Source organism: Hibiscus syriacus, unplaced genomic scaffold, assembly GCF_006381635.1.
Source record: "Hibiscus syriacus cultivar Baekdansim isolate YM2019G1 unplaced genomic scaffold, ASM638163v2 tig00000340_pilon, whole genome shotgun sequence".
In the NCBI taxonomy this organism is placed as follows: domain Eukaryota; kingdom Viridiplantae; phylum Streptophyta; class Magnoliopsida; order Malvales; family Malvaceae; genus Hibiscus; species Hibiscus syriacus.
Window position 1 is genome coordinate 683,721 of NW_024061783.1, and position 26,674 is coordinate 710,394.

The 26,674-nt window shown below is 32.1% G+C and overlaps 1 protein-coding gene and 1 pseudogene across 1 annotated transcript; one reads left to right on the forward strand and one right to left on the reverse strand.

The window, feature by feature from the left end:
• Positions 1 to 14,097: 14,097 nt before the first annotated feature.
• LOC120200912 lies at positions 14,098 to 16,224 on the reverse strand (annotated as a pseudogene).
• A 5,785-nt stretch (positions 16,225 to 22,009) lies between these two features.
• LOC120181303 (pathogen-associated molecular patterns-induced protein A70-like) lies at positions 22,010 to 22,873 on the forward strand. Its single transcript, XM_039186497.1, has one exon. The coding sequence runs from the start codon at positions 22,010 to 22,012 to the stop codon at positions 22,871 to 22,873; it is 864 nt and encodes a 287-aa protein (XP_039042428.1).
• The last annotated feature ends 3,801 nt before the right edge of the window (positions 22,874 to 26,674 follow it).

The following is a 26,674-nucleotide window of genomic DNA, read 5'->3' on the forward strand; positions in this document are numbered from 1 at the left end:
GGTAAAGTGAACAAATGATCCCCGGTTATATGGTAATATTTTCTTAAGTCCCTCGACTATTAAAAGTTACAAAATGGTCATTTAACTATAAAATGTTGTTTTGTTAAGTCCCTCAACTATTAAAAGTTACAAAATGGTCACATGACTATTTATTATGTTTTAAAGTCATACTTTTTCGTTAAAAAATTTATAGTTGTTTAAGTTTGACGTTAACATGATGGCTGTGATATGATAGTTGTTTGAGATTCTGATATCAAATTTTATCATATCACAATCAACAGGTTGACGTTCAACCCATAATATTGTCCACTTTTTAAAGGAAAATGACAAGTTTAGAATACAGTCAATAGTCTGGTGACCATTTTATAAATTTTTAATAGTCGATGGACTGAATAAAGCAATAATCTATAGTCAAAGGACCATTTTGTAACTTTCAATAGTCAAGTGACTTAACAAAGTAGTACCCTATAGTCAAGGGACCATTTATGTTATTACCCTTAAATCTATACCAAACATATTGGAATATTTTAAAGCATGACTCTTTTAATACATGTGCGTATACATGCATATATAATTGTAATATTGTAGAAATAAATGGAGTTGTTGGGCTTTTCTGGTCAAAATTGGCAGAAAAAAAAGTAATTTAAAATTTTCCAATTTTAATTAATTTCCTTTAGAGTGGGAAGGAATATTGGTTTAATTTCCTCGAAGTTACTCAATTACATCATTCTATATCGTATCCTAAAATATAAACTTTAAACCTTAAATCATATATTCGTAACATCTAAACCATAAATTCTAACCCCATAACTTAGGGTTTATAATTTAGTATTTTAAGTCAGAGATAAGATATAAAATGATGCAATTGAGCAACTTTGAGGGCTAAATTGATACAAAAACACGATATGAGCGAAAGTGATAAATTGAGTCTACACGTATAAAATATTGTTTTTTATAGATTCCATCGTATCTAAGGGACCAAGGGGTTTTTGAGGGTTCACCTCGGTTGTTAATAAGATGAAACAGATTATGAGTTGTTCGAGAGTGATTTGGTCAAAGGTTGATAAATACTCATTCGAATGGACTCGATTTGATCTCGAGATCTACTCAAATTCTTAACGAGTCGAAATGAGCTATTTGATACTCGACACGAAAAGCTCGCGAGCAACTAAAAAATATAATATACTAAGATAGAGAAGATATAAGAGAAAAATCAAAGAATTAGGCAAAGGCTAGGGGATAAGTGCAGGATGGAGTCAGGATTAAATATTGGCAAAGTTTTAAAGAAAAGTACAATATTATATATTTGAATTTAAGCACAAACCAAGTGATCTCAGTGGTAATATAATTATTGTTATTCTTTGAGGTCTTGGGTTCGAGTACTAGGAATATCGGGAGTGTGAGCGTTCAACATCAAATGGTTGAGATTATCTTTGAACATATTTGTCTTGTACTCATCTCAGATTAATAAAAAAAACTTAAAATTCATAAGACAATACTTAATTTAATTTATTTAAATTTACAATGACCTAAATTGTTATTAGACCAAAAAAATTGAGAATGATATTATCCTTCTTTAGTTCGACCTCTATTTAATTGAATATTAATAAATCTATATATATATTTTTTAAAATTTGAAAGTTTACTTTTACATGAACCAAAATACTATTAGACCAAAATCTATCGAATATATAAAATTTTACAGGGATCGGGGCCCCTTTAAACCCTAACAGAGCTCCATCCTGGCAAAAAGTCTTTGTTAATAAAGTTGAAGAGAGAGTCTTTATAAAGAGAATTGTGGAGGTGGAACAAGAAGAAGCCAGAAGAAGTATATGTTTTAGAGATCCTCGATCATTTGATAAGTCTTTAGTACTCGAATTTAAAATCTCTATAAATAGCAATCATCATTTTAATGATTGAAGTAGCTCGGTTTGAGCATTTCAAGTTAAATATTTTAATACAACATTGATATATATAATGTGATTAACCTCTATTTTATCATTTAAACTATGTGTTGAGTTAATCGATTGACGAAATCGGCCAAAAGGGGGGGTGAATTAGCAATTAAAATTTTGTGGAAGCTTTTGCAGAAAATTGAAAGTAATTGCACATGAATTTAGAGTGGTTCAACTTTCTCAATCAAAGTCTACGTCCACTACCTTAGCTATCCACACTAAGGATTTTCCAACAAATTCACTAATTTGTTCTTTCTTTTGAGGCCAAAGAGATAACCTTACAACACCCTCAAAAATATACCCCAATTCTTGAGAACACTCTTTCCCAAAGAGAATATTACAAATTTGCAAACTTACAAGGAAGTCCTCACAAGGTAATTGTTTTGCACAACTCTAGAACAAGAAAATAACACTCAAGAATGATACAATTGAGTACAAGTAGTGTTCTTGAAAGCAAAATGAAAATGAATGAAAAATAGGCTTGAAATGCACAAACTTGAGGTTTAATGCTTTCTCTTGATTCTCTCTTGATTCTAGTTGCTTGTTGTTTCTTGTATTTGATCAATGGCTTCTAAGCTTGATTAAATACACCTTGAATCACTTTTGAACGTTGGTGATCATTAATGAAGTTATTTGAGCCGTTTAAGTGTGAAAACAATTAATATTTCTATTTGAAGCGTTGGGGAATCGGTACCCCCTCATGGGGAATCGGTTCCCTAAGTGTAAAATTCAAATATTTCGACCGTTGAATAGTGGGGGAATCGATACCCCCTGGGGGGAATCGATTCCCTCCGAGCATTCTGTTTTTCTCAGAGCAAAACCATTCAGGGGGAATCGGTACCCCCTTGGGGGGAATCGGTTCCCTCTGAGCAATCTGGAATTTTGGCTTTGAAATGGTTCGAAATATTTTGTAAAACCGTCTTGAAATTATTTTAAGATGAAAACTTAATTTACACTTGAGTAAGGATTTAAAATGAACTTTGAAATACTTGAGTAATATTTTGATATTCGATTTAATATATCGAATATACTTAGAAAAACCTTTTTTCAAAAAAAATTCTTTAATTTAATTTGTTATATCGAAACATCAAAATGTTTTCAATAATCTCCCCCTTTTTGATATAACAAATTTTTTAAGATTTTCTAATTTCAAATGAATTTTGATTTTGAAAATATACTCCCCTTACTTTAACATTTTCTCCCCCTTTTTGTTAAATCAAAAAGACCCTATAAAAACGTTTTAAACAAGAATTTTGAAAAACGTAAGCCAATTGATTTACTAATATAAAGCTTAAGCTGATAAGATCACAATCAAAAGAGAGGTTAGCCATTAGTTTATAATCAATTCATAATATGTAATGGATATTGGTCATATATGTCTAAGATGCAAAATAACACGAAATCCAAATCAAATGTATTAAACATAAGTTCGAACAACCAAAAATAAACAATCCAAAAAGCATTCAAAATGTTTTAACAATAATACAAATATCCAAGTTCAATCAAAACAAGTAAAGCAAAGATCAAAGTTCAAGCATCCGTAGGAGGATCGGGAGGTGGGAAATGAGCTCTCATAGCTTCAATTTCATGAGTGAGTGCATTAATACGAGCATTGGTTGCTTCATTGTTTGCACGCATCTCCCGGAGAATTTCCAATTGTTGTGCTTCCATAGTCGATAAGTGAGATTCTATGGAAGTGAAGCGAGAATCCAAGAATGCATAACGGAAATCAAATGTCTCCATAAACGATTGAAAATATGGAGGCACTTGATCTTCTTGCTGAGCTTGTTCCTCGTGCTGCTCCGGCTCATCGTCGGCTTCGTCAATATCTTGCATTAATTGTTCAAGCTCGGGATCGTCGTCAGCTTCTGGTGGAGCTTGTGAAGAACTAGCTCCAGGAGTATTCTTAGAAGATCGAACTCATTCACCGGTTTCCTTATTCTTTATCCATCCCGCTCTTGTTAAGGAAAGAAGATTAATTTGTTTTTTGAGAGGAAAGACGGCATCTAGACCAACTCTAAGCCTGGCTTTAGAAAATAGATTACTCATAATGCAACCGTAAACTAGAGATGAACAGAGTTTCTTATTAGGAACAATTTTACGGTTTTCAATAATTTTAGCAAAAATATGTGGTAGGTTTATTTTAATATTGTTTTGGAAACAATGTAACCACCAAATTCCAAGGCTATAAGAGTGAGTAACGACCTCCGGATGGTCGAAACCACCAATAAATCATTAGATGAAGAAAACGATCATGAAGATCTAAGACACTCGCATTATCCCTTTTTTTATAACGAGAACCTAAAAACTATTTTTCATTTGATATACCATTATATTTAATCCTAATTCATTGGCTATGTAAGCCGAGTCAATATGGAAGAATTGTCCTAGATAGGAACGAACTCCTATGGTTTGGTTTGAGCTCGGTTTTTAATACAAACGGCATTAGAATAGAAGATACGAACAAGTTGATGGTAAACTATAGGTCAAAGGTCACAAAGTTTATCAAATTTCCACTTTTGTAAAAGATGAGATATCTAAATTGATATCTATCAGCTTGAAGAGAAGGGATACGTTCTTCTTTAATTTGTAAGAGTCAAAATATTGATATCCAAAAACGATGATTTCTAGGACCAGGATGATTGAAGCACGAGTTTTGGATAGTCATATTAGGATCAACGGGATTAGGAATAGGAATTTCAGGAATATGAGGAGGATTTGGAGGTGGATTTGGTTGTTGGTTTGAACGCTAGATGAGACCTAGCACGTTTAGGATTTGACATGGTTTATGAAAATCGGAATAGAATGAATAACCTGCAATTATAAAACACATTTATGCAATGTAATCAATCCCAAACTCAATTGAGTTCCTCAATATTTCAAGGTTTCTAAATCACTCCTAATGGGCAAAGTTTTTGAAAAACTTATTGAAAAAAGGTTTGAAAATCAATATATGTATAGTTTTCATAGCAACACATAATTCAATCAAAACACAATAATTTGAAGAAAATTTTTTTATTTCGAAAATTTCAAAGAATTTTGGAAAATTCTTGTGTTTTTGATGAAATTAGTTGTAAAATCTAGTTTCTAATCACTAAACAATCAATGCCCGATCACTATTTCAATCTAGAACTAATTAAAACTAGTTCTATGTTCAAATTTGATAAAAATAGAAGTTTAGAAAATACCTTAAAGATTTTCGGATTGAGTGAGATTAGATGAAGTTTGCACGATTTGTTGATTCCATGTTTAGGAGATGATATTTGAAGAGAATTCCGATTAAAAACGTTGTTTTGAGGTAAAATGGAGATAGGGAGAGAATAGAGAGGAGAACGATGTGAAGAGAATAAAGAGAGGGTTTGAGCAAATATTGAGTTCTGCCCGTGTTAAAACCAGAACCGCATGGGGGGTATCAGTTCCCCTAGGGGGAATCGGTTCCCCTTCAAAGGGGTAATCGGTTCCCCTTCACGGGGGTATCGATTCCCTCTGCCCTATAATTCAAAAATCTGTATTTTAAACACTCAAAATGCTAAATTAATCTTCTCTAGTGGTATTGGTAACTCATATATCAAAAATTATTTATGTTCAACCAATCAAATTAATCCTTAAACTACATTTGAACATAAAGTTAATTTTTCATCAAGAATCATAGACTTCCCCTAACTAATAGCAATGAATGTAATCAGAAATTACTATTATAAGCATTTTTCATTTATTCTTTAAAATGCTAAAATTATTTTAAACACTTAGTGAAGATAGGTCAGTTAAACCTAATTCTCTCCTAAGTGTCCAAAAATGTTCCTTATCTAAAGGTTTTGTAAAGATATCCGCTAATTGATGCAAAATATCAACAAATTCTAGAACTACATCTTCTTTAGTGACATGGTCTCTAATGAAGTGATATCTTATTTCAATGTGCTTAGTTCTAGAGTGTTGGATGGGATTTTTAGTGAGACAAATAGCACTAGTATTGTCACACTTGATAGGAATGGTACCTAGTTCAATTCCATAATCAAAAAGTTGTTGTTTCATCCATAAAACTTGTGCACAACAACTACCAGCTGAAATGTATTCCGCTTCAGTGGTAGATAATGCAACACAATTTTGTTTCTTTGAAAACCAAGAAATCAACATATTTCCAAGGAATTGGCAAGTACCGGAGGTACTTTTCCTATATAATTTGCATCCTCCATAATCCGCATCAGAAAATGCATGCAAGCTAAAGCTAAAGTCTTTAGGATACCAAAGTTCTAAACTAATAGTGTTCTTAAGGTATCTAAAGATTCTCTTAACAGCTAGTAAATGTGATTCCTTAGGGCATGATTGAAATCTAGCACATAAGTAAACACTAAACATAATGTCCGGTCTACTTGCAGTTAGAAAAAGTAATGATCTAATCATTGACCTATATAATTTAACATCTACACATTTACCTCCTTCATCTAAGTCAAGCTTTGTTGAAGAGCTCATTGGAGTGTCATGAGGCTTGTCATTTTCCAGTCCAAATTTCTTGAGCATATCTTTGACGTACTTAGCTTGATTGATGAAAATGTCATCTTTTCTTTGCTTGATTTGGAGTCCCTAGAAAAATGAGAGCTCCCCCATCATGCTCATTTCGAATTCACTTTGCATTAGATTAGAAAATTCTTGGCAAAGAACATCATTAGTATAACCAAATAGTATATCATCAACATAAATTTGAACTACTAATAAATCTTTACCTTTATGCTTTAAAAAAAATGTAGTGTCAACCTTCCCTTTTGAAAAACCTTTTTCAATTAAAAAGTTTGAAAATCTTTCATGCCAAGCTCTAGGAGATTATTTTAAACCATAAAGTGCTTTTGTCAATTTGAGAACATGATCCGAAAATTTTGAATCTTCAAAACCTGGAGGTTGTTTCACATACACTTGAGCGTATGTTCATCATAGTCTATGCCCTCTTGAGTAACCCTTGAGCAACAAGTCTAGCCTTGTTTCATTATATTACTCTCATCAAGCTTATTCCTAAATACCAATCTAGTATCTACAGTAGATTTTATGCCTTTCAACTAATGTCCATACTTTACTCTCAAATTGATTTAACTCTTCTTGCATAGCCATAATCCAATGTTCATCATTTAATGATTCTTTAATATTCTTAGGCTCTATGCATGAAATAAATGAAACATAATTACAAATATTTCTAAGAGAAGATAGAGTTGTTACCCCTTTGGATGGATCACCTATAATTTCACCATCCTTGACATAGTTGTACTCTCTTGGATAAGATACTTACCTTTCTTCAATGGTTGGATTCTCGAGAGGATCATGAGTTTCCTCATCTTTCGTTTCTTCCTTTAATGATGATTCTCCAACGTCATGTCTAACGTCATTTGTATTTAGAATACCTACATCATCATTAACACAAGAATTCTTCATCGGAAGGAGATTATCATCGAAAACAACATGTATAGACTCTTCTACAACTAAAGTTCTTTTATTAAATACTCGACAAGCTTTAGAATTTAAGGAATAACCCAGAAAAATTCCTTCATCACTTTTAGCATCAAATTTGCCAAGGTTTTCTTTACCGTTGTTTAAAACAAAACATTTACATCCAAAAGGATGAAAATAGCTAATGTTAGGCTTTTTATTTTTGAAAATTTCATATGGAGTTTTCTTTAAAATTTGCCTAATCATTACTCGATTTACAACATAACAAGCAGTATTTGTGGCTTCCGCCCAAAAATATTTTGGCAAATTATTTTCACAAAGCATGGTTCTAGCCATTTCTTCTAAAGTTCGATTTTTCCTCTCAACAACTCCATTTTGTTGAGGGGTTCTAGGTGCTGAAAAATTATGGCTAATACCATTAGTATTACAAAACTCATTAAATCCAAGATTTTCAAATTCATTGTCATGATCACTTCTAACACTAGTGATAGAGTAACCTTTTTCGTTTTGGATTACTTTTGAAAATGTGATGAAATTTTCTAATGCTTCATCTTTAGTACTTCAGAATAGAACCCAAGTATATCTAGAATAGTCATCTACCCAGACAAATGCATATTGTTTTCCACCCAAGCTAGTAGTTCTAGTTGGCCCAAAAAGATCTATATGGATCAATTGTAATACTCTACTAGTTGACACATCATTAATAGATTTAAAAGAAACTCGCTTTTGTTTTCCTTTAGCACAAGCATCACAGATTTTATCATTATCAAATTTTAGTTTAGGCAGCCCTCGAACCAATTCTCCTTGAACTAACCGTTGTAAAACACTCATGCTAGCATGTCCTAGTCTCCTATGCCATAACCAAATATCATTCTCATCCTTAGCAACTAGGAACAAATTAGTCATATCAATAGAATCTAAATGCACCATGTATATGTTTCCTAATCTATGACCAACAAGCATAACCCAATTAGATGCAATGTCAATGACTTTACAACCATTAATTTCAAATATGACATTGAATCCCTTATCGCATAATTGACTAATACTCAATAGATTATGCTTTAATCCATTCACATATAACACATTTTTAATTTGTATGGAAGTGGTATTACCTATAGTACCAATACCTTCAATTTGACCTTTTGAATTATCACCAAAAGTCACTTCTCCTCCATTTTTGGCGTTCTCTATGAACCAGCTTTTGTCTCCGGTCATGTGTCTCGAGCACCCACTATCAAGGTACCATGAATTTGGATTTGTTTCCGTGCCTTGTAGCAATGCTCCTTTTCCTACAAACATAGATTAATTTCTAATTTTTGTACCCAAATTCTTTTGGGTCTATATTCATTAGTTTCTAAAATCCTTGTCCCCTTTGGTATCCATTTATGAAGGACATCCTTATCTTTAGTAGTAATGAATTCTTTAGGAACCCATATGCTCCTAATAATTTTACCATTCAAGGTTCGTTGAGGACTTCTATGATTGTGGCTTCTAAAACTTTTAACAAAGTTGGATTTTGAATTCTCATTTTTTTCAAAACTTTTTGTTCCAACCTTATTAAAAGAAGTTTTAAGATCATCAATCTTCTTTTGATGGTCATCATAAACTTTTGAAAGTAAGTTATGCAAATCAATATTTTTCTTTTCAAAATCATTAATTTTGATTTGCAATTCTTTGATCTTACTTTCAAGCTCATTGTTGGTCTTAGATATAAGGCTATTTTTCGTTTTTCAATTTTGAAATATCATTTTTGTATTTTGAAAATAGAGTCTTATAATCCGAAGTCAACCCATTATAATCCTCTAATAACTCGTCATAAGATAATTCATCCAAATCGAATGAGTTAGAGGTTACCTTAGAATCTTCCTCGATAGCCATCAAGCACAAGTTTACAACTTCTTGTTCCTCTTCATCGAAACCTTCTTCATCGCTCCATGTAGCTACATGAGCCTTGTGCTTCTTTTTGGATTGACTATTTTTCTTCAATTATGGGCAATCATATTTGACATGCCCCGATTTTTTTTCATTCATAGCAAATGATCGGGTATTTCTCATTCGATTCAGTTTTGAATCTTTCATGACGTTTGAATTTTCTTCCTCGGTTGGGCATCATCAACTTTCTGAATCGTTTGGCAAATAATGTCATTTCCTCGTCATCATCATCGTCATTCGAATCACTCTCATCTTTTGTGGATTTGAGAGCAACTCCAATGTTTTTCTTTTTCTCCTTCTTCTTTGGTGTCTCGTCAATCTTATCGAGGTCCACTTCATCTTCAAGCATCATTTCATGAGTGAGAAGGGAACCGATTAGTTCTTCAAGAGTTAAGGATGTTAGGTCCTTAGACTCGATAATTGTCGTCTTCTTTGATTGCTACGATTTTGGAAGGGAGTAGACTAACTTCCTCATAAGCTTTTCATTTGAAATGATCTCTCCATATGATTTGAGACCATTGACAATCGTTGAAAATCTATCCATCATAGCTTTGATATCTTCGTTTGGTTTCATCCTAAAATTTTCATATCTATGCGTTAGAATACTAATTTTAGATTTCTTTACCTCATCGGTACCTTCATGAGTGACTTGAAGTTTATCCCATATTTCTTTGGCGGTTGTACAAGATGAAACTCTTTCGTATTCATCTGGTCCAAGAGCACACAAAATATGATATAGATGGCTTTGGAGTTGAGCTGGAACATTCTTGTCTCTCCTTCACTCCACAATCTTGGATGAGTGAGAGGCTTGATGTATCCTTCTTCTACGGCATTTCATGCTCCCATGTCACTTGCTTGAATGAAGTACATCATCATATTTTTCCAATAGGCATAGTTAGCCCCATTGAAGAAAAGAGGCTTATTGACGGGCATTGAATCGAGACCGGAGTCGAAGTTTGAAGTAGAGGCCATTGATGACTTTGATTATCGATGTACCTCTTCCCAAATCGACTCAAGAGGCGATTAAACCTTCAAATGAGTTAGGCTCTGATACCAATTATTGAGTTAATCGATTGACGGAATCGGCCAAGAGGGGGTGAATTGGCAATTAAATTTTTGTGGAAGCTTTTGCAAAAATTTGAAAGTAATTGCACAGCGATTTAGAGTGGTTCGACTTTCTCAATCAAAGTCTACGTCCACTACCTTAGCTATCCACACTAAGGATTTTCCAACAAATTCACTAATTTGTTCTTTCTTTTGAGGCCAAAGAGATAACATTACAACACCCTCAAGAATATACCCCAATTCTTAAGAACACTCTTTCCCAAAGAGAAGATTACAAATTTGCAAACTTACAAGGAAATCCTCACAAGGTAGATTGTTTGCACAATTCTAGAACAAAGAAAAGAACACTCAAGAATGAATACAATTGAGAACAAGTAGTGTTCTTGAAAGCAAAATGAATATTGAATGAAAAACAGGCTTGAAATGCACAAACTTGAGGTTTGATGCTTTCTCTTTGATTCTCTCTTGATTCTAGTTGCTTGTTGTTTCTTGTATTTGATCAATGGCTTCTAAGCTTGCTTAAATACACCCTTAATCACTTCTGAACGTTGGGGATCATTAATGAAGTTATTGGAGCCGTTTAAGTTGAAAACAATTAATATTTCTGTTTGGAGCTTGGGGGAATTGGTTTCCTAAGTGTAAAATTTAAATATTTCGACCGTTGAACAGTGGGGGGAATCGATACCCCCTGGGGGAATCGGTTCCCTCCGAGCATTCTATTTTTCTCGGAGCAAAACCATTCAGGGGGAATCGATACCCCCTTGGGGGGAATCGGTTCCCTCTGAGCAATATGGAATTTTGGCTTTCAAATGGTTCGAAATATTTGTAAATCGTCTTGAAATTTTATGATTAAACTTAATTTTACACTGAGTAAGGATTTAAAATGAACTTTAAAATACTTTGAGTAATATTTGATATTCGATTTAATATATCGAATATACTTAGAAAAACCTTTTTCAAAATTAAAATTCTTTTAATTTAATTTGTTATATCGAAACATCAAAATGTTTTCAACACTATGAAATTTAATTTTTTTTCATAAAATGTATGACTATCTCTTGATGATATTATTTTAAAATTTGAATATATTTCACTCTAAGAAATAATTTGTATTCAAGGATTTATGTTTGCTACTTGCTCAAATGACAAAGCAATCATTATATCAAGTACAGACCAAGGAAATCTTACATCATTTTCGTCTTACAGTTTGTTTTTTGTCTCGTGTGCCCAATATTATACATTATGTATATATCAGCTTATTATATGATAATAAAATATTAGCAAAACTTTATAATATTTTCACTGACCATATATCGAAGAGGCACTGCCATTCGAAAAAGCTTGTTGTCTTCAGTTTGCCATACTGTCTTCAGTGTTGCCCAATTGTCTTTAGTTTGACAATATTTAATTTCTTTTAATAGGGCCAAATTAATAATTTTATTAGATGTACTGCCAATTAAATGATTATATATATATATATATATATGTATATATACTTTTATTAATATTCGGTCACATATTTAAAATTACGAGGACCTGAGTTCGAGCATATCATATATGTGAGCATTTGAAGATTGAGAATTTATTTTTAAACAAATATTGTCTTGTACTTATCTGTATTAATAAAAAAAATTGTGGAAATCTAAACAATTATCTCAAGTAACAATAAATTTAGTAATTTATCTATCAATTGAATGCTTAAAATTTAGGGTAAATTAAGTGTTTGATACATAAATTATCAATTTTGGACAATTTTAGTATCTATTTTTTTTAATTTACTCAAAATCATACTTAAAGTTTAGTTTTTGTTTCATTTTAATATCCTTGTTCAAAATTTAACATTAAGTTTTGAAAAAAAAATTAGGTACTAAAATGGACCATAATTTATAGTTTAGGTACTAAACGTGTTGAGTTTTTAGCAATGGGATACTAAATGAAACAAAAACTAAACATTAAGTATGATTTTTTAAAAATTGAAAGTTTAGATACTGAAACGCATCAAAACCTATAGTTTAGGTACTTAATGTGTAGTTTACCCTAAAATTTATTTTTCTCCCCTAAAGTTCCCCACCATCATTTTAGTGGAAAAAAATCTAAATTTATTTCCTTTGCAAGGGATAGGGCCGCTTTTAGTCTCTAAACTTAGCATTTTTTTTAATTTGGTCCTTGAATTTTTTTGTGTTCACTTTGATCCTTGAACTCATGCCATTAAAATAACAAAATTCCAAATTAAAGGATTAATATGAACAAAAAATATATATTGAGGAAATAATTGAATTAATAAGTACGATTTATCAGCTAATTGCATTTGGGCTTCAAATGATAGAGATCTCAATCAACCAATATGGTTTGAAAGTAATAATCTGAGCCCTTATATTATAGGCTTTAAAGCTTACTGCCATAGGAGGAGGAAGCAACGCCAGCCATCCCGGAGGACAAGGAGTCCTGCATTGTCTAACTCGCAGCTTTCACCGTCACCGCCACTGACGGTAAAGAATGGAAGCGACGATGAAGGTTACAACGAAGTTACCGTCAATAGCGGCAAAGCTGTAAGAGGAAGAGCCGCTTGTTATCTCCTTGTAAAACTATACAGTATCTACTCCGATTTCTCTTCTTCGACCAAACCTCATTGGAGAACTCGCTTCAGTGTCGGAGCTTAAAAAACGCATAACTCTAGGCACATCTCCTGAAGTTCAGTTTCCGGCGACTTCTATTCTTCTTTTTGCCTTGACATTAAGAATACGAATATATCAATTTGAGCACAATGGGATGATATTTGTACCCTAAAGGAACCCTATATGATAAAATGAATACAAAAACTACAATGGTAGAACTATCTTTGCATTCGGAGGTGCTTTGTGAAACAACCCTACCTTGTGTGATCGAGATCCTGGCTAACTTCAAGCCGAATAGGTATTATACGTCATCGCGTGGCTGGATTGCATAAACCTGAAAAGCGACATCAGTTTATTCACCATAGAGATCAGACACAGATTATCATGAACAGATTTAACAAAGCTATTTCATCTTAAGGCACAGCTTAAACATTAGCCAAAGAGCAAGCTATAAGTATTACAGTAACACATAATGCGCAACTCATCCAATAAATAGTGGAATCTGATAACACCCAGTCTCAAAATTCTACAAATTTCAAAGCGCAAGGCCGCTTTACAATGACAATATGAAGGTAAAGAAGCAAAGACAACTCATGGCGTGAGCGAGAGAACAAATGTGGAAATGTGCTTGAGGAACTGGATTTGTGCAATTGTGCATATATGAAACCTGGAAGGATACTAGCAGGAACTTAACACTCTATGGGCAAATGCACAAATTCCAAGTCCATTTACCAATACCTTATACCTGTGTCAGACTCAGCTTTATTAGGGAAGGAAAAGTAGAACGACTATACGCCTGTAAGTGAGACAAATTATAAGCTTTGTTAGGGAATTAATATTTTATAGTTTATTTTCTTCAACTTCATATACTGACTTTAAGCCTGAGACAAATTATAAGCTACTCGATATTGATCCGGTCAAAACTAGATAAATACTCTAGTATGGTTTGCAGCAAAGATTGACCCATCATTCTATTGAACATGGGGTGTAACTTTCACACTACATATATAGAATTTCATCTTCTTTACAACATTTGAGAAATGTGTGGAGCTTGAAATGAACAAAGAAAAGGGTTTCATGGTTGGTTGTTGAATTCCAAAACTAAATGCTCAAATGAATAACTAATAAGCAACAGTCTTCTCTGTAGTGAATTCTTAGGCCCAGATGGCAAGGGCAGCCATTAAACCAGCTCCTAGGAACAGCATGAAGTAAGATACCACTTGAAGTCTAAAATTGCAGCTCATCTTACTCAGAAATCAGCAGCAATTAGATCCACCAATGCCATGTAAACCAGGATGCCGGCCGATAAAGAGTCCAGGATGCCTTCGGTAACCAGAGCCGCTGGGCTGTAAGGGTTGTAGAACGAAGCAGCACCGATCCCGATGCCAATTCCGGCCGGGGTGGTCATGGCAAAAAAACATGCCATGATCGTGGCTGATAGGGTTTTGAATTGTGCTTGGGAGATGCAGCCTCCGAGGGCAAACCCTTCAAAGAATTGATGGAACGATAGTGCCGCGATTAGAGGTCTTATTGTGCATGGACTCTGGGAAACACCCAGTGATAGGCCTATGATGACCGAGTGTGAAACAATCCCAAGCTCCAAAATCTGCAAAAGAACAGAAAAAGAGACATTACAACCAATCAAAACACTGTTGTAAGACATTGAATGGAACAATTTGTGATCTTTTAAGTCAGATCACGAGCATCATCCTACTGTACGAACCGATGCTCGATTACCAGTAACTTATTCATTTAACATCACCATTCATTTTTTTTTTCCAATGACAAGTGGACACTAAACCAATGAAGACTTAAAGTACACTCAAATCCCAACCTCCAAATTCCAACACCTTTTGCTAGTTGACCATCAAAACAATTGAGGGTCCACCATTGATGTAAAAGAATCCCACTGTGTTTGCTAACCTGTCTCACTCAAATGGCGTCATTGATGGTACTCACCCCAAAGCTCAAGCAAAGCATAAATGGTAGTACTTATTGACTCCAAGACAATACGTTCACGTTCGAAGAAATAAATTACCTGGGAAACCACGACGTGCCTAACGCTACTATCATCGTCCCCATGACCATGACCATGACCATGACCGTATCCATGACTATGTGCATGTTCATCATCATGATCATGTGGACGTCTCTTTAGCAATCCATCACATCCATCTTGTCCATGTGGATGGCTATGCCTATGATGTGCAGCATGCGCATGCATCCCCACGATGTGCATTCCCCCACCTTCTTCTTCCCCAAAAACCTTCCCTGTTGTTCCGTCCTTGTTCACAAGTAGTACAATCCCGGTATCTGAATCCGGATCCAACGACACGACCCGAGCCTGCTCTTCAGTATTTGCTTTAGCAGTACCTTGCTTCCTCTCGTAGTACTGAGTCCCCACAAAATCAACAAGCAGAGTGACTAAAGATGCGATCATGGCGAAGAAGCCAGGGAATGGAAATTTGGACCATGGGAATTTTGGCAAGCAAGGATCCGTCAGAGCTTCGGTACCACCGGCGAGCATGTGGACGAAGCCGGTGGAGAGGATCACCCCGGCCGCGAAGGCCTTTGCGGCGACGAAGAGACTACCGTCTGTGCGGAGGAACTTACGGTGCTTGCCGATGAGAGGGATAGAGACGCCGGCCACTCCGGCGAGGAGGATAGAGGCTATGGCTATGAGCTTTAACTGCAACGCCGCTGGTTCATCACGACAAACCTCTAGCTCAGAGGATTGGCAGCCTGTGTTGCTCATTGAATCGGTTATCGTTTTCAAAAAGGACTCTGTTTATTCAATCAAAGCGAAACAAATTCAAAAAATGATCAAAACTGATGAACTTCTGGCATAATTGAACAATTTCGCTGCTAAAATTGAGCTGAATTATGAAATCCCAGAACCCAAAAATCAATCATTTTTTGAAATTAAATCCATTCCCCCAAAAAAAAATAGAATTTACCTCGGAAAAGCGTACCGCTTGATCCCAAACGATCAAGTCGGAGCAGCGGTAATATATCCTACAAAATAAACCCAAAAAACGCCACGAATTAAGAAAACAACAAAAACCCAGAAACAATAACAACACAGATTTCAATCCCAAACAACTAACCTCAATGAAGAACATGAGAATAGACAATCAAAAGCAACGCAAGAGGTGGGTTCAATTTATACAGAAAGAGGGGTAGGAAGTGTAAGAAATAAACGCAAAAGGGTCCTCCTTTTCATTACTTTTTAGAACGACGAATCAAAGCGGAGAAGATGGAGTAAGAATCTTGGAACAATACGTATACATATATGCATGTAGAGATTGTGAGAAGAAGATGTTTAAAGCAGTGGTTATATATGGGGAAGCAGCAGCAGCATCGTAGGAGGGATGAGAAGACATACAGAAAAGAAAGGGAATCGTTACAAGGAGAGAGTGTCGACATTGTTTGACGAAAAGCAGAGGGTAGAGCAAGAGGTGGCGTCCAAAGCTGCGACCTTTTGTTAAAATATGAACTCCAATATGTCAACATTGTTTCTTCAATAAGTTATTGTTCCCCCCCCCCCTCTCTCTTCCATGTTACCAATCACGTTTTTCAGGTTTAATTATGGATTTAGTGTCTTTATTACGATGAATTGTGAGATTTCATCTTCTATTTTGTAAACTATACATTTAGTATCTAAATTATCAGTTTTGATCTATTTTAGTACTTAAACTTTTTTTTCAAAATCATATCTAATATTTAGTTTTTATTTCATTTTAGTACCCAATGTTAAAAACTTAACGCGTTTAGCACTTAAACTATCATTTTTGGCTGTTTTAATATATAAACTTTTAATTATTTAAAAATTTTAATGTTAAATTTTGAACGGGATACTAAAATAAAATAAAAACTAAAGTTTTTAATGGTAGGGTACTAAAATTAAACAAAAACTAAACTTTAGGTATGATTTTGAAAAAATTGAAAGTTTAGGTATTAAAATGAATCAAACTGATAGTTTAGGTACTAAACGTGTAATTTACCCTTAACATATTTATTACCTAAACTTTTTTTTTTTCAAAACTTAAATTTAAATTTAGAATGGATACTAAAATGAAATAAAAACTAAAGTTTTTAACGGTGGGTTCTAAAATGAGATGAAATGTTTGGTATGATTTTGATAAAAATGAAAGTTTAGGTACTAAATGCGTAGTTTATCCATTTTATTTGATCTCTAACGTTTGTGAATAAAGCAAACTGGGTTGGAAGGGTTGTCCTCGTCTCTGTAGTACCCATTTTTATCGTCTATGCCAAAATGGAGTTCAAACATCCAATACCTTACAATAATATATTGGTAGTATAATATATATATAATTAGTTTATGAATCTATAAATGGATTCAATAGTTAAACGTATAGTGAATTTAGAAATATTTGTTAGGGTAAGTATATATATGTTAATAGTATAATATTTTTGAATGAGATAAGTATAAATAAAATTTCACGGTGTAAATCATTAACAAAACGAGTCACTAATCGAAGAAAATTTAGATTTAAAGTGGGCACAATAAAATTTCAGGGTAGACACATCCAATAAAATAAGTGACTAATCAAAAAAAAAAAATCTGAATTTCAAGGTAGGCACAAGCCCACCCTGTGCCATGAGTGCATATGCCACTGGTTAAAAGGATTGTTGTTGCACGAATCAAGTGGCCTCCTTGGTAATAATTATTCTTGAGGACTCGGGTTCGAGTATCACAGATATCAGGAGTGTGAGAGTTCAATATCAAAAAATTAAAAGTTATATTTAAACAGATAGTGTTCCATAGAATTGTGATATTTACACAAATGAAAAATATAATTTAGAATATTTTATAAAATATCAAATCATAATTTGAATGATTTTAACAAATTTAATTGTATAGTCCAATAAATATTCAAAATTATATATTATTCTAAAAATAGTAAATAAAGTTAATGACATTAAAAATAGTAAAGAGACTAAATTTTGTAAAATACAATTAGAGAAATTATGTATTAGATTCCGGCATAGTACAAGGACCAAATCTAAAATTAGACCTTTTGCAATTCATTTTATTCTTCTCGGCGCGTGGCGTGGGGCATGTTGAGGGAGGTTAAGGCGTGTCTGATAAAAAATTAGTAAAACTTTTTAAATATTCAATTCTATTTATTATATGATTAATAGTTAAGCTATGTATATAATTAACAATTAACGTGTAATTTTTTTTTATATTTCATTAATAAAATTTAAAATAAATGATTAAATTTTTTTTAATTGAGACTTTGTTTCTCCTGTTTGGATGCGAGTGTAAGAGCAATTTCTTCCCCTTTTATATAGATTAAATTAAGATTAAATTTAAAATTTTTAAAAAAATATCATACTAAAAAATCATTGAATTTCATTATTAAAACTAATATAAAAATAAAAATTATAATGCATCTAAGAAAAATTGGAGACAATAGTAAAAAAATTCACACGTAAAACAAAAGTATTACATCCAAATATATGAAAGAAACGAAATATTCAATTGAGAATGACGTACAACATCAAAAGAATCTAATAACCCTTATAAATCTCAATGTCTTTGTGACGAAACGTTTTATATAATGATAATGGAATGATGAGTGAACTAAATAAGTTGACAAACGTTCATAATGTAGTCGTTGATGTTCGAGTTTTTAACTTTTTGATATTAAACTATCACACTTTTGATATATATTATGTTCGAATCCGAATCTTCAAAAAATAATAATAATTTTTTATTACAAAAAAAACTACTTAATTCGTACATTATTTTTCGAATAAATATGAAACTAATAGATTTATATAATAATTTATTTAGAAAAATGTAGACAATTTTGGGTACGGCAGTTAGGTGCTCCGAAAATGAAAATAGGGGGATCCAAATCCCAAGGCACAATCAGCCTATTTTAGTTTCATCGATTTGGGCCTCTTGACTCCATTGGCCTATTGCTTCAAATAGGAAGAACATTGATTTATATAAATATCACCCTTAGACCCAATAATTACCTGTTAGACATCATTTCCTCAAATATTATCGATCTAACACCTTTTGTAAAACGGTGACAATAAAGCGCGGATTGTCAGCCTCGCTTTCGCGAGATTCTGTATGAGATGGTACCACGTAAGGAAAGGCTAGAGATACATAAATGGTCCATCTACTATAAGATATTAAGTCTCTCGACTATTAAAGTTTACAAAAATGATCATCCAATTATATACTGCTAGTTTGTTAAGTCCCTCGAGTATTAAAAGTTACAAAATGGTCACGTGACTATTCATTATGTTCAAAACTTGTCATTTTTCATTAAAAAAATTACCAGTTATCTAAGCTGGATGTTAACATGAAAATTGAGATACGACAGTCATTTGAGATTATAGGATCAGATTTTATCCTATCGCAGTCAACAGGTTAACGTTCAGCTCAAAACACCGTCAAATTTTTGACGGAAAATGATAGGTTTTGGAATATAATGAATAGTTAGATGATAATTTTGTAACATTTAATAGTCGAGAGACTCAATAAAACAATAGTATATAACTAGAATACCGTTTATAACTTTTAATAGTCAAAGAACTTAATAAGACAATACCATATAGTCGAGTATCATTTGTGTACTTCACCCTTTTTTAAAATAAACAAGTCTTTCATGCATATTATTATACTTATAAACTTAAGTCTATATTTTTTAGGGATCAAATAATAATTTATGATGATTACAAGTTAATATATGTTTAAAATATTTCTTATTTATTACTAATGCATATGTATCTTATAAATATAATTATTCAGACCTAAATTAAAACGATGATTCATCACACGCAACCAAAGTTTCGTTACTTGATATTGACCATCAAAACATTATAATTTTTCATAAAAACAAAATATTCATAATTTCATTTTATGAAGTATTTTAACTATTAAAAGTTACAAAATAGTCACTCGACTGTTTATTATATTTTAATCTCGTCTTTTTACGTTAAAAAATTGATGGTTGTTTAAGATGTACGTTACTAGGATATGATAGTCATTTAAAATTATAGGACAATATTTTATCATATCACAGTCAATAGGTTAAAATTTAGGTCGAAATATCATCAATTTTTAATAGAAAATGACTAGTTTGAAACATAATGATAGTCAGATGATCATTTTGTAACTTTTAGTAGTCGATGGACTCAATAAAGTAATATTCTATCATTGAAAGATCATTTTGTAACTTTTAATTATCGAGACACTTATAAAGCATTATCTTATAGTTGGAGGATCATTTGTTTACTTTATCCATTTTTTAATTTTCCTTAAGGATGCATATAAATCCCTCAATTGTTATATTGTCTCGACTCACAACATAACTTTTTCTAAATACCTTAAATATTTAAATTACGTAGAATTCGATTATATAAAATTTCGACAATAATATAAAAATTATATACATATTTAGATAAAGACTAAAAAATATTACATAATAATAAAGGGTAAAATACACAAATGGTCATCTTATTATAGTGTATTATTAATTTAAAGTTATATAACGATCATTTGACTATAGAGTGTTGTTTTGTTAAGTCATTCGACTATTAAAAGTTACAAATAGTCATGCAACTATTTATTATATTCTAAACTCATCATTTTTCGTTAAAAAATTAATGATATTATGATCACATATTATGATTCATACATTAATCTGTTGAGTGTGATGTGATCCTAGAATCTCAACTATTATATCATAGTGATTATATTAACGTCCAACTTAAACAACCATCAATTTTTAACATAAAATGAAAAATTTAAAATATAATGAATAGTCGAGTGATCATTTTATTATTATTAATAGTTTAAATACTTAACAAAACAACATTATATAATAAAATGATAATTTTATATTTTTTGATAAAATAGAATATTATAATAAGAGGATTATTTATATGCTTTAACCCACAATGAAATACTATATCATATCCTACATGTTATCAGTGTCGGCCACTCAAGCTCCTTGAATGAGAGGTAGTTATATCGTACGACAGCTTAATATATGGTTAAAGAAATACATTATTTGAAATATTATTATTTTTGATATTTTCGATAAAATACTATCTAAAATACTAGTTGTTTTACCGAAAATGTTAATTTTGTAAGCTAATTTCTGGTAAAAAAATAATATTTAAGTAATGTTTAATATTAACATTTCTAATAAAAAAAATAATATTTAAGTAGGGTCCAATATATACATTTCGATAGAATAAATAATATTTTAAATAATATTTTATCAAAAATATTAAAAAAATAATAATATTTTTTATAAAATATTTTTATTAATCGTATATTCACCTCTAGACTTCCCCTTTAATGAGAGTACACTTCTACCGAGGCCAAACCAAATGAAGCCAGCCCCATTCCCTTCTCTTTTGTCTAATTCCCATTGATTCATTCAACTCTCCCAGCACATGTCATTTCCTTTTTCTTTTTTATTAATTAATTATATTTATTTTATTGATCGATTTATTTAAATTTACGAAAATATATTATGAGATTATCTTTTTAATTTAAATTATTTCATACACAAACATTATAATTCGAATAATTCTCTAACTCGCATTGATCCATTCAATACTCCTAGCACATCTCCCTTTCCTTTTATTATTATTATTATTAATCAACGTATTTAATTTATTAATTAATTAATTTATATCATATTTTATATAAATCTATTATAAAATTATCTTTTTAATTCAATTTATTTCATTCACAACTATCATAATTTCAATAATTCTCTAATTTTATTTTAAAAAATAATAATATCTCATTGAATTGATTATCGATGCTACATGTTCCTTCTCCACATCCACACACACACACATACACAAATAAAATAAGCATGAAAAAGCCTCTCTTAAGTTGAGCTCTTGAGAAAATATCAAACTCAATCTCAACCCATCACCACTTTACCCTTCGTCTTCGCTTACCTCTTCTCTCTCTGCGATAACCAGAAACCAAAAGCCATGTTGGAAGAACCGATCCCCACCGTTCCATGTTCCATTTGGACATCGCTGCTCAGCTGGTTCACCCCGGCCGTGTTCTTCGTCTTCCTCAACCTAACAATCGGCACCATTTATTTCACTTCCACTTTGACCTCCTCCAACAACGGCGGCGATGGCGGAAGACGTGACGGACAAGACAATGAAACTAACCAGAAGCTCGCTAGATCCCCGTCCGTGTTGCAGAGGTTGAAATCTATCAACTTTTGTGCTTATAGATCTCAAGAGCCCGTTGTTGAAAGAACGCCGGATTTAAGTGATTTCCAGTTCTCTTTTCAACACCAAATCTCTCAACAGCAGCAGCAACAGCCGCTGGATCGATCTCCTTCGTTGCTTCAAAGGGTTAAGTCCATTAACCTCAAGAGTTACTTCTCGCCGGAGAAAAGCCATGAAAAATTCTCCCATTACGCGTCGGACGAGGTGTCCGATGCAAAAGCGGAGAAACCCGCGGCGACCCAAGGTGATGGGCCGACGCTCGACGAAATATACAGCCAGCTGAAGGTTGAAAACCACCATGTTTCGAGGACTAAATCCGATACCAAACCGTCATCCGGGGAGGTCCCGACTAAGCTTCCGAGGAAGATGAAGAAATCCGCCAGCGTGAAGTCTGCTTTCCGGCATTTCGAGGAAGACGACATCGTCGAAGCTCGACGTCCCGCCACCGTGAGGGAAGGCAAAGATAAATCGACGGCGGAAGACGACGAAGACGATGAAGTTGATGCCAGAGCGGATGATTTCATCAACCGGTTCAAGCATCAGCTGAAGCTGCAAAAGCTCGATTCCATCATTAGGTACAAGGAGACGGTTAACAGAGCAAGCGGAAGATGAAAAGTAAAAACAAAAATGAAAAAAAAAACAGCTTTAGATCTTCAATGGCCTTCTTTGTGTGTAAGGGTGTAGATCCAGTACTGGTATTGTTTCTCCAGAACTTCGTGTTACCAAAAAAAAAAGAAACATGGCACCTTCATTCCATTTTCTGGTCTCTAACATCAAATGGATTAGAATTTAAAGATCTTACTGATTATGGAGTTCTGATATTTGATGGGGTAAGTGTTGTTTGGTGATTCTCTATTCTCTTTTCATATGATGTTCACCATTGCCGTTCTTAGCAATAAGCTTTTCCTAGCTGTTCTCTACTGGAACTACGTTGTTTTCCGGTTAAATTACTGTATTAGTCATTGAACTTTTAAGTTTTCTATCAATTTTAGTAAAAGCTTTTAATACATTTCGATGTAAGCATTAGATTGTGATTTTAGATTTAAATAAAATACTGGATTGTTCGATTAGAAATTACAATAATATGTATTTTTTTTATTCTATCTCATCTCTATTCTCGCATATTTTTTTTTTTTGAAAAAATGGGTTCTAAAAATATAGGTAAATTATGTAGATAGTCCCTTATTTTTTTCAGTGTGATCGATTTTTGTCATTAATTTAAAAAGTAAGGGGTAATAGTCCATAACGTTAACGATCTGTTTGATTTTAGTCTCTTAGTCATTAAATTTCATTTGATTTTAGTCCATCGGTCTTGTTAGAGACTTAAATAAAAGGGATTTAAAAAAAGGGTTAGCGAAAATTAATAACTGAGGAATTAAAATAGAACGGATCGATAACGTTAGATATTATTTTTTTTAATTTTTAAATTGATGATCAAAGTCGATTAGACCTTAAACATAAAAGACTATCTACATAGGTTACCCTAAAAATATTAACAATATTTTTTTCTTCTATTATCTCATTGCCGATTAGTAGAATTAAGATTAAATTTAAAATTTATCGAATAAAAATGTTAAGGTTTATATACACTTTTATAGTCTATATGAAAAATTCCATTTTCCACTTTCTTTTAGAATAATCTTAAATATTGATTAATTTAACACACGAATCAACTTTCTTTAGTGGTTAAATGAATTATTATTATTTTTAAAGTTTATAAGTTTAAATATCAATTATTATAATAGATTGATTGAGCGTTATTGTCAAATGATTTGTTTAACCGGGATTAAGCAACAATAATAAAATTCAGTGCGTGTGCTTTCACTGCGGAAGCCGTCGGTTCCAAAATCTGGAAGTGGAGTGAAACTGTGTAATGGTGTGTCCTGTTTCTCAGGGGAGGCAGATGCAATGTTTATGGTTTTACTAAAAGGCCCCACGTTCATTTTGGATTGGAATAGACATGAGAGCGATGCGGGATTGGAAGGAGAGATTTGTACAAAAACATATGATAAATTATAAGTTTAGTATTTAAATAATTAATTTTGATCTATTTTAAAATTTAAATTTTTATTTCATAAATAATATTTAGTCTTTATTTTATACCAAATATTTCAAAAGCATACTTAATATTTAGTTTTTAATTCATTTTAGTATCTCACCGTCAAAAATTTAATGGACGAGCTTGTCGGTAATCGTATCCGTCGGTTGATGAAGCCCAAACATTTTTATATGCACTTTTTCGACTCACTGAACGTGATTCTGACTTCCATTTCATTGGGAAATGCCTTAATCTCCTTAAATCGATGATTCTTCGATTTTTTCATCCTTCGATCTTCATGGTCCACCATTAGATGGGCAGGGGCAAAACTTGATGATAGAGTTTGGGGACAACTTAAAACTTTAGAGGTTAAAATTAAAATTGTCAAAAGAATTTAATGATTTAATTTACATATAAAAAAATTGGGGTCTAACTAAAATTTTTGAAATTTTGAGAGGCTTATGGATAATTTTTAAAAATTATGGGAGGGGTTTAATTAAGAACATTCACAAATTTAAAGCTTAATCTGAATTCTTAAAATTTTTGTAGGGATAAATTTTTTTTTTAAATTAAGCGTTAAAACTATAATTTTTTCAAAATTTTGTTGGGCTATAGCTCCTATTAGTTCCGCCTCTGTTAATGGGACTGTAACTATATTATGTTGGTCAACTCGTCATTCTCTCGTGGTCCACTATTTGGATTGATTGTCCGTACATCAGAGATATGTCACGTCAGCCCGTTCATTAAATTTTTTACGATGAGATATTAAAATGAAACAAAAATTAAATATTAGGTATGATTTTGAAAATATGAAAGTTTATGTATTAAAATAAATAAAAAATGATAATTTAAGTGTTAAACAAGTAGTTTAAAAAATAGTTTTATTTGAGTTTTTTTTATTAGTTTGTCCACATAAAACGCTGATCCCCATCTGTGGCACTGTCAGGTGCTTGCCTGTGATGCACGTGGGAGATATTGTTTGGGTTACCATGCCCTCTTTTCAAGAGTTGACTAGTGACTTTTTTATCGCCGGATCCTAACTCAAAAAATTATATTTTTCACTTGATTTTAGGGTAAAATACACAAATGGTCCCCAGACTATAGGATAATACTTTGTCGAGTCCCCCAGTTATTAAAAGATAAAAAATGGTCTCCCGACTATAGGATGTTGCTTTGTTGAGAAGGTCGCCTGATTATTCATATATTTCAAACTTGTCATTCTCTGTTAAAAAATTAATTACAGTCTGAATTGGGCATTAACTTGTTGACTGTGATATGATAAAATACGATCTTATAATCTCAAAATACTTTTATATCTCAGTTAGCATGTTACTTTCTAACTGAGATAATATTCAATTTTTTAACAAAAAAGGATGAGTTTGGAACATATGAGTAGTCATGTGACTATTTTGTAACTTTTAGTAATCGATAAATTCAATAAAGCAACACCCTATATTTGGGGATTATTTTACAACTTTTAATAGTATGAGGACTCAATAAATCATTATCATATAGTTGAAGGACTATTTGTGTATTTTACCCTTGATTTTAATATGTTTTGATATTTAATAATATTTTTATTTGTGGTAAAAGAATTATAGTTATTCTTTAAAGTTGAGTTCGAGCATTGTAAATGTCAGGGGTGTGAGCGGAGTGTTTAACGTCAAGAGATTAAGAATAATATTTAAACAGATAACACATTATACTTATCTCAAATTAATTAAAAAAATGATTCATTTCTTCCAATAATGGTTTAAAGAATTATATTTTTTCACGTGCATGTCAAATTATTTTTTAATATTTAAAATAGAGAAATGAATGATTTGATCATGCTTTTAAGGGTAAATTACACGTCTAGTATTTAAACTAATAATTTTGTTCGGTTTAATATTTAAATTTTTAATTTTTTAAAATTTATATTTAACATTTAGTTTTTATTTTATTTTAGTATCACATTGTTAAAATTTTAACGCGTTTAGTACCTACGAATCAGTTCTGGCCCATTTTAGTACCTAAACTTTCATTTAAAAAAAAACTTAATAGGTACTAAAATGAAACAAAACTATTTTATAACTTTTAATAGTAAGAGGACTAAAAAAATCATTATCATATAGCTGAAGGACTATTTTTATACTTTACCCTCGATTTTAATATGTTTTGATATTCAATAACATTTTTATTTGTGGTAAAGGAATTATAGTTATTCTTTAAAGCTAAGTTCGAGCATTGAAAATATCAGAGGTGTGAGCGGAGCGTTCAACGCCAAGAGATTAAGAGTTATGTTTAAACAGATAATGTATTGAACTTATCTCAAATTAATTAAAAGAAAAAGAAAATGATTCATTTCTTCCAATAATGATTTAAAGAATTATATT